The 15,374-nt window shown below is 38.8% G+C and overlaps 1 protein-coding gene across 2 annotated transcripts in view; it reads right to left on the minus strand.

The window, feature by feature from the left end:
- Positions 1–1,237: 1,237 nt before the first annotated feature.
- fut11 (fucosyltransferase 11 (alpha (1,3) fucosyltransferase)) overlaps positions 1,238–15,374 on the minus strand; it is a 20,144-nt gene continuing 6,007 nt past the window's right edge. The window contains exons 2-3 of one of the 2 annotated variants that reach the window (XM_020521616.2): positions 12,155–12,780; positions 1,238–5,311 (exon numbers count right to left, since the gene is read on the minus strand). In XM_020521616.2, coding sequence (XP_020377205.1) covers positions 5,167–5,311; positions 12,155–12,780 — 771 coding nt within the window. In that variant the 3' untranslated portion in view covers positions 1,238–5,166. Of the gene's footprint in view, positions 5,312–10,136; positions 10,260–12,154; positions 12,781–15,374 lie in introns of those variants that run through there. The other variant, XM_048616133.1, reaches the window with a different exon arrangement.

A 15,374-nucleotide genomic window follows, 5' to 3' on the forward strand; every position in this document is an offset into this window, starting at 1 on the left:
ATTTTTAGTCCACGCTTGAGCTGAGTTTTACAGCATGGAGGGGCCCATTGTGTCCACACCAGTGCCATTTTCCAGCACCTCACCTGTTGCCTACTATGCTATAGCACTGCGAACAGATCTTCTAAATGCTACTTAAATATTGTGATGGCTCCTGCATTTGCCACCTTTTCACGCATTAAGTTCCAGATACCCACCACCTTGTGGCAGTAAAAGAAGCCTGTTTGCGATTATCTTTTCCTCAATTGGATTAGGAAAGTGAAATATCTTTATTTGTACTGAGAACCTAACAGGATAGAAGATGTGTCAGGACCCATTAGACGCTCCAACCAGTGGGTCCTGAGATTTGTTCAGGAATGCTAACTTCCAACAGGCAATTTCCTAACTACCTTGGGCCCTCAAAAAAAGATGTCTGTCTTAGTCACTATCAGGTATTTTGGTCAGTTCTGAGTTACTTAACCAGTTAAGTATTGAGGAAATGTTGGATAGAAAAGTCCCAGTGTAACATCTGACACCTTACCCCTCTGACTCCAACCTCTCAACCAACTCCCTGTCTAGACCTAATCACCAGACATCTGTCATTCTGGATTTGACTGTTTGGGAGGGGTTGTCAAGAAAGCTGGACTAACCACCTTACCCATTTGCTTTTCTAGCTACTTAATTCACCAAGTGTCTGAATAGCTCTGAATGACCCAAAGCTCTTCGGTGCTTGTGAATAAAGACTTAACCAGCAAATGAACAAAAAACAAAGGACAAAACTTCTTGCTGGACCAATCCTGTGGTATGAAGGAGTACTTGATTTAAGGCCAGTTCTGCATTTCTGAAGAGTATGGGACTCAAAAGTCCCAGCTAATAATGCAACATTTGTTTGAGGTGGAAAAGTAGGAACAGAGCTGCAATTCAGTGATTGCCTCCTCGCAGTAAAGTTTTAGACCTATACTGAAACAAAGTCTTCTGCCTAAGCAGCAAGATGCTACCGTGTGTAACCAAAGAGTGATGCATGTTAGGGATCACTGACTATCTGACATCATGGTTACAACTTAAATACATAAGAGGTCATAGCAGAAAAGTTTGAAAGGCCTCAAAGAACAAATTAGAACTGAAAATTGCAGCGTGCACACGTTCGAATTCAGAGAATGGTGGAACCTGTGAAATGCACAATATTGTGGATCACAATATTCTGGTCAAACTAACAGCATTAATTCAGCTGTGACCACAAACTGGTTTACTGATACACATGTTTCAGTGAAATTCAAAAAACTTTATTTTTCATTTTTAAAATTGATCTTATGTACATGAATACTTGGAGAACAACTTCCTTTTTTCTGGTTTATAATTAAAAGAAAAGCAAGTCCTCAGTCACTGAGAACAAGGCTATTTCTAATAACGCCAACTTGTACTGCACACCAGAGTAAGCTCTTTAGAGAGCACGTATGACAAATATGCATAAAATTAAAGTGAAAATAACAAAGAAAAAATAAATTAACAAGCCATGTTTGAAACTGCAATAATTCTATATTGTGAAAAATATTCAATACTGTCAGTATTACAATTTATAAAATACTAGATTGTCAAATACTAGTTACCGTAGCCTATGAAACTGCCTGGATCTTTCTTCCAGTTTTGCATAGGCTCTATTGGCCAATGGCCTCCTCCTACATGAACTTGATGTCAAGGATGCTAAATCACTAGTGTGATGGTTAATTCTATAGCCAGATATTTGTGAGGAAGAAAATCATTCCCCTGTTACCAAATGCACCCATGACATTACATTTCAAATCAGATTACATTATCCACAGCATAGGCATTAGCAGAAATTGAAAACCACTGGTGTACTAAATAAAACCAAAACAGGAAAAGAAATCAGTCCTACATGGATGAAAACAATAATAATGACCAGCCTAGTAAACTTGGAGGTATTCCCATGCGCTATAAAAAACAAAATTTATTTGAGCAATATAATGGGAAATACCAAGGAGGCATCGAGTTGTAAATTTTTGCCTATGGGAAACATTCTGTAATCAGTGTGATCTGGAACTAATTAAGACTCACTGATGTACACTGGTTAGAAATCAAAATCTTTCACATCAACCTCCATTCAGCAGGCAAAGTCCAAGGCACATATACTCAAAATGATCAGTGCTTGCATTTACAATGAGCCATACAAATAATTTGAAGTAATTCTTTGGCATCCACTTATTCAAATTAATTCAGCCCATCCTGGAAATGTGAATTGCTTCAAAAACATACAAGTTAAATTAGCTCCTCCACCCATTTGTTCAACAAAAAGCAATTGTGCATACAAAATATCCCAACATTCAGGCCCCCTTTGTGCTAAAACTCTCAAGTGCTTATTTGAACAAAACGTGCTATAAATCAGAAATTAATGTTATATTCCATCAACACTTGGGAGACACATGAAAAAAATGGATAAGTAGTTGATTCCATAGTTAGTAACCCAACAGTGAGGTACAATGCCTTCGTTAGGAGGTAACATTTATTCTACTATTTCCCACCAATTTATAGGATTATTACACAAATTGAAGAAAAACATTTAATGGGAGGAGGCAGCACTATCAATTTGAAGACAGAATGGTTGTGATGCTATGAACATTTAACAAAACATCACGCACCACATATTCTGAAAACGACTGTGACATCTGCAGTAAATGCAAGTAGTATTCACATCAATCACATCGTATACATTTGGTCCCATGCTTGTGTCCAAATGCAGTTTCTTGAAGTAATTTAAGAAACTCCTTTACCCATAGGAGGACCTTTTCAAAAATCTTAATCATTTTAAACCTCTTACTATTCTCCAAACAATAACTAAGAAATGTGGTTAGAGTGCAAACTGCTTGAGTCAAAAATAGCCAAAAACACTCAACACACCAGAATGAGCCTTTTTGATTTATGGAGTTAATAAATCATACCTCAATTGCAAGATTGATATTTCATAAAGCTTGGGAAATGACTGAAAACCTGAGATAAATTGAGCTGCTGAATTTTCAAAGCGAGTTTTGGTCTCCCTCAGGCACCAATTAACCCTGCTCCAACATTGGCACTGTCAATCACTGAGCAGCGTACAAGTAACCCTGAAGCACTGTACCCCAGTGACCAAATGATAAACGATCAAATAACCTTGAAAAGACAGTGGATGCATTTCCAAGTTGGCACATAATGAATCTTAAAAACAAAAAGGTCTACAATGGCAACTCTCAAGGTACCAACACAGACAGCACACACCTCAAGAACATATTTATGGACATGATTTTTATAGCATCATCTTCCACAATCCTTTCAATTGTTATAAAAGTCAGACAGTTTTCCCTGGTACGTTAGACCCACATGCAGCACATTTCATGTTTGGAAACTCTTCAGCTTTTAAATTGAATGTATTAATTCTCCAAACATTCAACACTTGGAATATATTAAGAATTTTTTCTGATATCATAGATTTCTTTGCCACAATTTATAAATACACATAAATACACACCTGCACTAATGCAATAGGCTTACACTAGCTGTTTCTATTACAAATGCAGACGAGTATGTAGTGAAAAGCAAATAGAAAGCACTGGTTTCACATGAGGACTAAATTACAGCAGTACGTCATAGCTTCATTACCCTTTCAACTCAAGTACTCCATGACCTGAAGACTACACTTGATCTTACCTCAATGTGGAAATGCCAGGCAGATCAGCTTGTGGTACAGAATTCAAAAGAGGAGGTATGTTGAGCTTATATAAAACCTTGGTTGGACCATGTTTGAACTGCAGTATGGTGCAGGATTCTGATCTCCATGTTTCAAAAAAAGTTACAAAAAAAAAAAAGGGTAAGAGCTAAAACAAAAGATTCACAAGGATGGTAGAGCCATGGCACAGATATTGGGGAATACTGTTCATTTTAGGGCCTGTTCTTTAGGAGAGGAGGATGAGAAGTACTTAACAGAGCAGTTTAAAATTAGGAATGAAGCTTTTTTTGTTCTTTCATGGATGTAGGTGCCACAGCAAGGCCAGCACCTGTTGCTCATCCTCAATTACCTTGAAGTTAGGTCATTTCAGAGGAAAGATAGCAGTTAGCGTCATTGCTGCACATCTGGAATCAAATGTAGTCCAAAGCAGGATTTTCCCCCTCCTAGAATACATTAATGAACCACATGGAGTTTTACAACAATTGATGACAGTGGCCATGAAACTCTTTATAAACTCTGGTTTAATAATTGTACTCAAAGTCGTCAGCTGCCACGTTAGAAGTGAACACATCATCAGAGCATTACCTTGGGTCTCTGGATTACTGGTCCAGTTGCAGTACTACTGCACTACCAACTCCTTCAATGTAGAGAACATTCCACTTTTGGAGGTTTGTTGCGAGGGAACACAAATAGAAGACAATCACTTCAATTCAAATGGGAATTCTGGAGACTCTAGGTGTTGAGGCTGGAAAGGCGCAGCAGGTCAGACAGCATCCGAGAAGCAGGTAATGTTTTGGGCCAAAACCCTTCGTCAGGACCGGAGAAACTTCTTTACTTAGAAAGTGGTGAGAATGTGGAACTCAATGAAGCAAACACCATAAATGTTTTAAAGGGGAAGCTAGATAATCACACAATTGATGGAAAAAAAAAAAGCTTATATTGATAGAGGGTTAGGGCTCATATGGAACACAAATCTGTTGGACCAAATGATGCATTTATTTGCTGTAGGGACTATACAAAATTCCTGTGTTTAAAAATCTTTAATCCTTTTGAAAGGAATAAAGAATAGTAAACTTAACTTGATATAAACATTAAATGTAATATTCACTGTCATTTAAAATATACTTCTCTATATATTGCAATTGGAGAGAAAAGCCTTAGCTTGCAGCTTTTGCCCGATTGTAGGGGATAAATATGTACGAAACTTGTCTTAGCACTTTCTATCTTCAATCTCAAACCATGTCTCGTAAATTGAAACCAGTTTTGAACTTTCCATTTAGCACCATTTTTAGCATATTGGAAACAGTATGCAAGACTACTGATTCCTAGAAAAGTTATAAGAACTGGTTTTCAATAAAAAAAAAATCTATATATAAGTAAGGATCCATAAATCTACATCAGAATTGCATTCACAAAATGCAGTCCAAGTGGTAGTGTTTAGCTAACGTCCTGATTCTAAAGCAGCAGTTCCACTGTCAGTGTCCGTTCCTCTTCATTATCAGTTGATGAACGTAATCCCATAGTTTACTTGGGTCTGTCTCATTTTGGTGAATCATATTGCTCAGAGCTTCAGCTTGGTCAAGGCTCTGCCAGTAATCTTGATGCCACATTTCTTTCCAACTGTGAGGAAAGAGTTAAACAAGATTAGAATGTTACGGCAGGGGGAAATTTGACAAGAAATAGTTTGATTGGTAATCCTGCAGAACAATCCTAAAACTGCAGACAGTAAAGTTTAAGTCCACTGCACTGAATTAAAACATAAATAACTCCAGGATTTTTGTCCTCTGTTTGATCTGGAGTCGACTGCGTGTTCTTTGAAGAGCTTCCTATTATCAACTCTACATTTGCCCACTGCGAGTCTGAGCTGGTAACCACATCACTGATTTGAAGAATGAGTAAAAATTTGACTGTCTCAATATTTTCAACAGTGACGAGAAATGGAAGAAACTATTTCCCAAAGTGGGAAGAAGTGGTTTTCCACAATGGTCCAATCATTCCAGATGTGGCAGTCTTGATGGTTCAGCTGGTTTTCCTGCTTGTCAATTTTGTATGTTCAATACTGCCTTTAAAAAAACTCTATGAAACTCCAGTCTTGTACTAGAGCCACTCTCATTTTTATAAATAATTGAGCTATTTTAATCTCCTATGCATGAGTAGGAGTATACAAATTCTCTCTCTACATCTAATTCATTTATAATTAGAGTAGCAAGGTGTATACTAGCCTCTTGCATGATGTTAATTGTAATTGCTATAATACTGGTGGCTGTATCTTTACCTGCATGAGCCCTAAACTGTAGAATTCCCTCCTTAAATCTGTTAGTTACTCTTTTAAGATGCCCTTTAAAACCTCTGACTAAACTTTGTCTTACCTGTCCCAATGTCAGTGACAGCATCTAATCCTGTCATTTAATATTACCGGAAGCATCTTGAAAGGTTTACTTTACAAATGCAAGATTCTTTTATTCTCGGATTATGTTCTTAATTCGGAGTTGCACTACTTTATTTTTGTCTATACTGAACTGTTATCTCCATCTACTTGCCTGTCCTGATGTAGTCGTTTCTCTTTCCTTTTCTTGTAAAAACATACAGATACTTCCACTCAAATGGCACCAGCTCTCTATAATAAATTGTCTAAACATACTTCAAGACTTTGAATGACAGTGTGCAATTTAAGATTTTGCCTCCAAATTATTTGAACTACATTTTTTATGAATGCAATAAATCATCCACCCTTCTGTTGTACATTAGCTCACAAAATTGATTTTTTTTGGAAAAGTACTTTCAGAACCTTCAAAATAAACTAAGCACTAAATAATGCAATTAGAATTTGGCAGTGCAGTAAATTTGGATTATCAGTAGAATAGGTACAATAGCATTTGATGAATGCAGTACCCAACTGCACTAGAGACAGGAGCAGGACATTCAGCCCAACTACTTTATGCCAGTGTTTATGCTCCACATGTGGCTAAATGTACAGAGGTAAGGAAAAGACTTATCAGATTTACCTCATGCTAATCAGCTTCCTCGATAAATCTTAAATGGTCCCTGTGGCAATGAATTTTATGCCTGAATTACTGTCTGGGTAGAGAAAGTTTCAATCAAATTCTCTGCTAGATTTCATATTTATGGCTTCCAGTGATCCTTTTCACAAGTAGAGACACCTGCAGTATTATTCTATTAAATCCTTTATAGTATTTATCCCTCAACTTTCTCATTTCTACAAAAGAAAAAAAAGTCTTTCATGTTCAATCTTCCTTGATAGGTTTAACCTCTCTGAATTGCTATCATCCATTTCAATCTTTCCTTACACCAGCTTCAGTGCCTCTACTCTAGCTTAAAATACAGATCAGAACTACGCAGAGATATAAGTGTGTTTGTTTCCTTTGACTTTTTAAAACTTTTTTGTTACCTCCACAACAGACCACAACAAGAAGACACAACACAGCCAGACAACACCAGTCATCCTACTGTACGTCAGAGATGACCACTTAGACCCCTAGGTGTCAGGGTAGCCCACAAACCAACAAACACCCTGCGACGGCTATTGACGAACATAAAGGATCCCATACCCACATGTAATGAAAGGTTAAATAAAATACCACGCAAGGACTGTGAAAAAAATTATAGGCCAAACTGGAAGAAAACTGACCAAAAAAGGATACACGAACTCCAGCTAGCCATCAAGAGACACGATCAATTCTCACTGGTCTCAGCACACATGACAAAGAAGGACACGAATTCGACTGGGGCAATGCATCCATAATAGCACAAGCCAAACAGAGACATGCCAGGGAATTCCAGGAGGCCTGGCATTCCAACCAGAATTCCATCAATAAACACACTGAATTGGACCCAATATACAAACCACTGAAAAACAAAACCGGAAGTGATGCCAACCAAGGTATATAAATAACAAGTGGGACAGAACACCAACACTTCACCGGAGGCGCACTGACAACGTTACCGAGCAGGGTGATGAAACGTCTGCAATCAAACACACCGGCTCAGCGAGCAAGTCTACAACCTCATCCACAACCCAAGCTACAAATCTTCTCAAAAACTTTTTAGTTCTTCGCCTACATTTGGGCTGTTATACAATTAGTATTCCTTATTATTTTACAGGCATGTAAAATGACACCACTTCTACAGTTAAAATATCATTTTTTTTTAAAATCACAATTTTTCATAGAAAAAGTGTCAAAATTTGACGCTTAGCCACACAAGGATATTTGGACAAGTAACCAAAAGCGTGGTCAGAGGGACTTCAGGAACATCCTAAAAAGGAGCAGAGGTAAAGAGGGGGGAAAAGAGATTCAGGTGCAGTTCAGGCAAGGTGGAGGTAGGGTTGCCAAAGGCAGAGTAATAAAACACCATTCACATGAGGCTAGGATTGGTTTTAGGGTAGGAGACCTTGTAAAAGCTGGTGGACGCTACAGAGGCAGGACTGCGGTAGTCGAAGGATTTCTAAAAGTAAACTTTTACAGAGCTTTGGGAAACCACGAAGATAGCCATTGTGCAGTAGGACAGTCAACGTTTAATTGACTTGCATTGGAAGTCACACATAGGCAAACAAGTGGGAAACTGGGAATACTTTGACAGTATTCCACACTGCTTTTGAGTCTGTCTCTTGCTTTGATGTGTTTCAATCAAGGAGAAAGAAAAAAAAACAACACTTCATGAATCAAGATAACAGGGTGACTTTGCAATGAGACATGAAACTGGGCAGAGCAAAGTAGACAATAACTGGAAGGTTTCCAATTAATTTTATCACAGGACGGGCAATTTCTTTAATGGACGTTTTACACAAAATGAAATCTGGCTGCACTAAGTGGTGGGATGACTGAAGAGTCTGAACATACCAGTGCAGAGTTTCTAAAATTGTCAGCCATACATCTAAAAAAATACAGACAAGCTACGTTTAATAGTATGTTGCAGTGGAACAACATGTCGTTTCATCCAGAGAAAAAGCTCTCTTTGTGAAAGCAGGCCCAATAAATTCATACGTTTTGGCAGCCATTGCATAGCTATTTTCTACCTTAAAAAAAAAGTTTCCTTGCATTTAATCCTCTTATACCTTACTAAGGCCCTATGCTGCTATGTCCTGGCTTCTGTATAAGAGGAGTCGGGCACTGAAATATAACCTTACACAAACTCAGACCACACCAAACTGTTTCATAATCAATGAAATCCTTAAATACCAGTATTTAAGTGGGTAGAAAGAAGATAGGCGCCAAACTAATGGTCTTTGGAAAAACAAATTGCACAGTGCCAAGTATGCCATGGAGCAAATTACATACGAATTTGCAAGCCTTCTATGAACTTCTGTCTTCTTGCAGAATCATGGTGCCCAAATTGTGATTGACTGCAACAGCCATAACAAATCACCATCTGCAGGATCAAAACCATAGAACTCTCGATCCCCTCATTAGTCTATCCAAAATAAAAATCAATAGGATTTTCAACTTTAAATCTTGCATGACCATATCAATTCTCTTGATTTATCATATTATGTATGTTTTGGTACATTAATGGTAAGTTTGGTCATTTCCTGTACGTCAGTCCTCAATTTTATATAAAAGCCTACTCTAGATCAAGGTCATTTTACAAAATGTATCCTGTAATTACAGTCAATTCCATTAACCAACCTCGCCATGCTTGATCCAGCAGACCTATCCATTCTCTAACTCAACCTTTGATACATTTTCAATAAGATTGAGTGTCCACACAACTATGGCCTATAACCCCGACAAGAGTAACCATAATTCTGTTGCACAGAATTATCAACCAGCTTACCGATTCATTCTTAATATTCGAAGAAACCATTGCTATTGCTGAAATAGAGTACAATGCTTTCTTCTGACACTTGAAACCATTCAGCAAAGTTTGGGTTTTTTAAAAAAAAAAACATCTAGTCAAAGCCATCTTTGCCTGGCTAAACAATGATCAACATAATAAATGTCGTGGATCAAGTGAAGTAACAATTTCCTTGAAAGCACCTCCCAAATCCATGCATGACATCTATCTACACCAGGAACACCATCACCTGCAAGTTCCCTTCCAAGTCAGTGTGAAAGTTCCAATATAATTGTGTCAAGGCATAAACATACCACTTATTTGATAACACTTTGATAACAGTGCCATGGGATGTTTTACTCTAAGGTTGCTATAAATGCAATTTTTAAAAAAATATCTGCAGGAATAGCTTTCCAATAGTTTCATATTGAATGTGCCTAACAAAAACAAAAATCTATTGGTGCAGTCCTTATTTGCCTATTCACATATAATATAACTTTGAAAACCTCCCAGCTGTATGCAGTTGCCATGCAATTGTTGTATGATTCCATGGCTGAATTTCAATCCTAAAATGAACTGCACAATACATCAAGCAAATTAAAAATGCCAGCAAACATGTAGGTCAACATTGGCAGGTGTACCAACTCACCTTAGTTTCGTGCGGTTTAATCCGTAACTCTTAGCATTATCAGCAACTCCCTATTGCCTCTTTTCAGCATGCCAAAGTTCAAAACCAAGCTTCTAATTCAAACTCTCCTAATCTCCCATTATTTCTCTATTAAACAAGGAAAATGTTTTAAGTTTCAAGCTTAAAGGATTTAAAACATCAACAAAATTGTCAGTTAAAAGCTGACAGCTAGCTAAACAGCTCATATTATTGTAATTTCCTTAAGCACCCACTCCTTGCTTGATCTTGCCCTGTACGTATCATATCATCACACTTTTATACATCACCAGCTGCAGCAGGTAATCCAGCAACCTCATTACACATTTCATGCAAATATCTGCTAACACGATGGGAATAGTTACAACTGGACTGAAATTTTTGAAGCAGCTGAGGTTACCACTGCCAGAAAGAGACAATGTAGGATCACAGATGGATCTGAACAAGGGAAGGTTATTCAGCCCATTGTGACTGTACCTGGTGGTCAGGCCTGCATTCACTCCCACTGCCTGTATCCTTGTGACTGACTGAGGTACACGTCACTGCTTTTAAAAGAAGTTAATCTGGCTCCCATCATCTCCTGCTGTTATCATTTCAGCAGTGTAAACCTGCTTGTAGAATCCTTTTAAGCAGAAGTTCTCAACAGGGATCTGCAAAATCGATAAGGGGTCCAGAGAATTTGCAGATGCAAGTCTTGGGCAGTCTGTCCACACCTTTCGCCAATCAATTTTAAAAAGAATTTTCACTTAGATGTACTATTCAATTCATGCAATGGGCAGAGAGCATTTCACCCATTCACAGGCACAAAGAGGCTTACAGCTGCAGTATGCCTCTCATCCAAGGTTTAACCTGATACATAGCACCAGCCTCAAGTTTCCCATTAAGAAAGTAAAATAGAAATAATGCCTATACTGAATTGCACGTTAAATTTTTAAACAAAAACATGTTCTTTTACAGAAGGCAACGGAGTTTGCTTTAAGAGTGTAGACCTCAGAAGGGAAAAAGTTGACAATCCAGATCTGGGCACTGCCCAAGACATACTAGGTCTTAAGTAAAACAAACAAAAAATAAGATCACTGGATAAAATCAGTTGATCTGCCAGCATCTGTGGAGAGAAAACAGTTAGCTTTCGATTCCAGAGACTTGAAATTGGGTCACTGGACTTGAAATTTTAGGTGCTTTCTCTCCACAGATGCTGCGAGACCTGCTGAGTTTTTCCAGAGATTTGTTTTTTGCTTGTTATATTCTACTTCAAGTGTGCTTTTCTACATCTTTCCCTTTGTTCCTATAATTTCCAAATTCTGTTCACTTGCAATTCCTCCCCATCAAACCCATTTCTAATTAAAGATAGCGTATTGTAATGAAAGGTGTGAATTATCTATATTTTAATATAATTTAGAGGCACGTGAGTTTTGGTTTGTGCAGCTGAAGGGGCTAAACTATCAGCTTGTAAATGTTTCTTAGGGTCCCACTTGGGGCGCAATGGTAGCGTCCCTACCCCAGATGAGGCGGCTTCGGTTCAAGTCCCACCTGCTCCAAAGGTGCGTAATTACATCTCTTGAATAAGTTGATTAGGAAAACTAACTGTTTCTGCAGGACAGACGATTTGGTGATGGAAAAGAAATATTTAGGTGCGTGTAAGAGTTCTGGGTGTTGAAAACAAGTGTTTCTGTTGTCACGGTGACGTATTTTTAAAAACATAGTCTGAGAGATAGTTCTTGGAGGCTAATGGGAAATTGTTTACAGGAGGAGAGTTTTATCAGGGGACAAAGTAAACAGTTGTGCATTAGGCTCTCAGTTTAGATGGTCAGACATTGATTTCTTTTTCAATTTGGGAAAGATCTATAGCATGGGGTTAAAAAAAGCAGCTTTTGGATTTCAGTTTGGCAGTTCTGCAGAAGACTTGGTCAAAGCTGGCTGTATGAACTAGGTGTCCTAATGAAAAGAGATCGCTTAGAATTGTTAAGCAATAAGCTCCTTAGCATAAGCTGATGACGTTGACCTACCTGTCATTTTCAGGAATCTCATCAATACTTCCATACCCAGGGACTGGAAGTGGACAGCCCATATGATTGTAAGCAGCTATTCTAGGGGCTGGCAGTTTAAACTTATCTGGCTGCTGTCTGTGAGCTTCCTCTGCCTGCAGTCGTTCATTTTCCTTCTCACAAACAAAGCACTCAAACCCATTCAAATAGTTAGGCTTGTTAATATCGTTCACACCCCATTCCCTCTTTTCTAAACTCTCCAGCAGCAGAGTGTTGCTGATGCCACCTGGCTGTTTGTACTCTAGATACTTCAAATACTCGTCGTCATTTTGGTCAAGGAAATTTATGTAGTCTGCCAAATCCTTTGGTGATTCAAAGTCATCGATTAGAATTACAGAATGCGAATTGGGCATCCAGTCTTGTACCACTGGGGAGCCACGATAGATTGGCACAGCTCCCAAGTGCATGGGGCGCCACAATTTCTCAGTCAAATAATCGTCACATATCGCGTTCTCCATGGCGAGGTGAAATTTATACTGGCTTATGAAATCCATGAACTCTGCATCTTCGGTTGTGGCTGTTAGCGTGTCGATCAATCGATCATTAGGCAAGTTTTTGTTTTGCAGACACTGGCCGTAAGAATCGATCTACATGTGAGAGAAGGAAACAAAGTTGAACTACGGTCAGTCAATGTGCATCTCAAGGGTCATTTTACATTACAGTTGAGGTAAAAGAAATTGCTGTCTGGTTTAGCAATAGTAGAGGTGAAATCTGGACAGAATAAAAAATAACTAACGTGGATAGCTCTTACCAATGGGAGAACAAAAAGGCATTTTTTTGGCTGTAAAAGAAGAGAGGTATATCAGGAATAAGCAGAGGGTGATCAGATATTCTGCTTTCACAATGACAATCCTACTTCTTCAGTAACAAAAATAGAAGTTGCTGGAAAAGCTCAGTGGGTCTGGCAGCATCTGTGAAGAAATAAAAGCAGAGTTAATGTGTCAGGTCCAGGTCTGGGGTATGCGATGGCATAGCGGTATTACCGCTAGATTATTAACCCGGAGACCCAGCTAATGTTCTGGGGACCTGGGTTCGAATCCTGCCATGGTAGATGGCAGAATTTGAATTCAATATTAAATCTGGAATTAAGAGCCTAATGATGATCATGAAATCATTGCCGATTATCAGGAAAAGCCCATCTGGTTCACTAATGTCTTTTAGGGAATGAAATCTGCCATCCTTACGTGGTGAGGCCAACATGCAATTCCAGACCCACAGCAGGGTGGTTGGCTCTGAACTGCCCTCTAAGCAATTAGGGATGGGCAATAAATGCTGGTCTAGCTAGTGACGCCCACATCCCATGAATGAATTTTAAAAATTGCCTTGGTTTACACCTTTTAGCTAAGGTCTAAACCATGGCTAGAGGAGAAAGTATGTGAAAATTCTTCCTGCTAAACAATATTGCACTACTCACAGTCAACCTGTATCCCTCACCCCCATCACCCCCTTGACACTATTATGAGGGGTGTCACTAACCTCTTGGCACCATTGTGAAGAAGTCTTTAAATAATCCACATAATAGGGTTGCCACCCATGGCTGGACATATGACAGCTCTGATCAAAACTCACTGGACTCGAAACATTAACTCTGCTTTCTTCCTACAGATGCTGCCAGACCTGCTGAGTTTTGTCAGCAATTTCTTTATTTTCTTTCAGATCTCCAGTTTTTTTGCTTTATTTAATGTTCTGGGAGATGTTATCGCATGATCTCCCACCATCCACTACTACCGCCAGACACATGCCATTGGTCAGCCAACATGGTAACTATCAAAGAACTCTGTCTTTTAATTGTTTTCTGGTTTTGTCTTTTGCCAATCTGGTCATCCTAGTTGAGCAGAAACTCAATTTCACATAAAACCCATGCTTCTAGTAGTGTAAACATAAGTTCAAACACAGTTAGTATCAAAACACTAAATTTAGAACAGTTAATTTCAGTCAGCCAGTCATTGTTAACACTCCAAAATTAATGTAATCATGAGGTACTTTTGGCACCGAACCACTAAGGATCCTACTACAGCATTGGAAAATGAACGGAACAGTAGACTGTAGTGACTGTAACAAGGTCAGCCAGGTAGACATCATAGAATACGAATTCTCTGACTGTTACTGTTAATCTGGCCCATTTGGTCATTTTAGTTAAACACAGAGACGACAACAATGCCCTCAGTTCTTTTGTCCAGATCATTAATGCATAATGCAAAACACTATGGTCCCAACACTGAGCCCCGCAGAACTCCACGAGTCACCAGATGCCATCCTGAAAAAGACCCCCTTACCCCCACTCTGCCTGATGCCAATGGGCCAATCCTCTGTCTATGCCACTACATTGCTTCTAATACCGCAGGCTCTTGTCTTCTTTAGTAGCTTCCTGTGCTGCACCTTGTCAAAGGCCTTGTGGCCTTGACTGGATGGCAGTTAAACTACCAAACAAAATCTTAAACAAGGTATGATGCTCTCTATTGCTACAGAACATAAACATCCAAGATTTAGAAAAACACAAATAGGATGTATTAGACTAAAAGACATAAGATTCAATGTTTAAATATAAATGGAGTTTGAATGGCAAACAAAAACTGTATCAATACTGCTGTGACAGCAGTACTGCGGCAATCAGTATAGAATATTTCAAAACAGCTTTAATGTTTGTTATCTACAGTTGACTGTACCTCATTCTGAAGTGAATATTGTGATTTCTCCTCTTATTTGTAGATTTACACTGCCACCTACTGCAATGTTACATTGTGTCTTGCACCTCTTCAAGTAGCCTGGGTTATAATTTACTACTTTGGATGAACTTCCATTAATGTTAGGACAGTAATATTAGGGAACAGATTCAACTAAAATTAGGTGTGAATGCACACTCCCACACCAGCTCTACAGTGAAGATCTGTCTAATCTTCCCTCAAAGTTTAAGAAAAAAGGTGCATTGCAAATTCATATAAACTAGAAGTAGGCCATTCCTCCCCTTCAAGCCTAGTCCAATTTTTCATATTATTTGGAATAATTTTGGCCCTTTCCACATACTCTTTCCACTACCACATTCACTGCCCCCCTCATCATCCAGCACCCATTCCATACCCCAACCCTCCGTCTATGTACACATCCCCTCATCCAGCACCAAGCCCATACCCACACCGCACACCTCCTGCCCTCACCCTGCAACTGGCCCACACCTGCCGCC

This window comes from Rhincodon typus, chromosome 34, assembly GCF_021869965.1.
Source record: "Rhincodon typus isolate 14 chromosome 34, sRhiTyp1.1, whole genome shotgun sequence".
In the NCBI taxonomy this organism is placed as follows: domain Eukaryota; kingdom Metazoa; phylum Chordata; class Chondrichthyes; order Orectolobiformes; family Rhincodontidae; genus Rhincodon; species Rhincodon typus.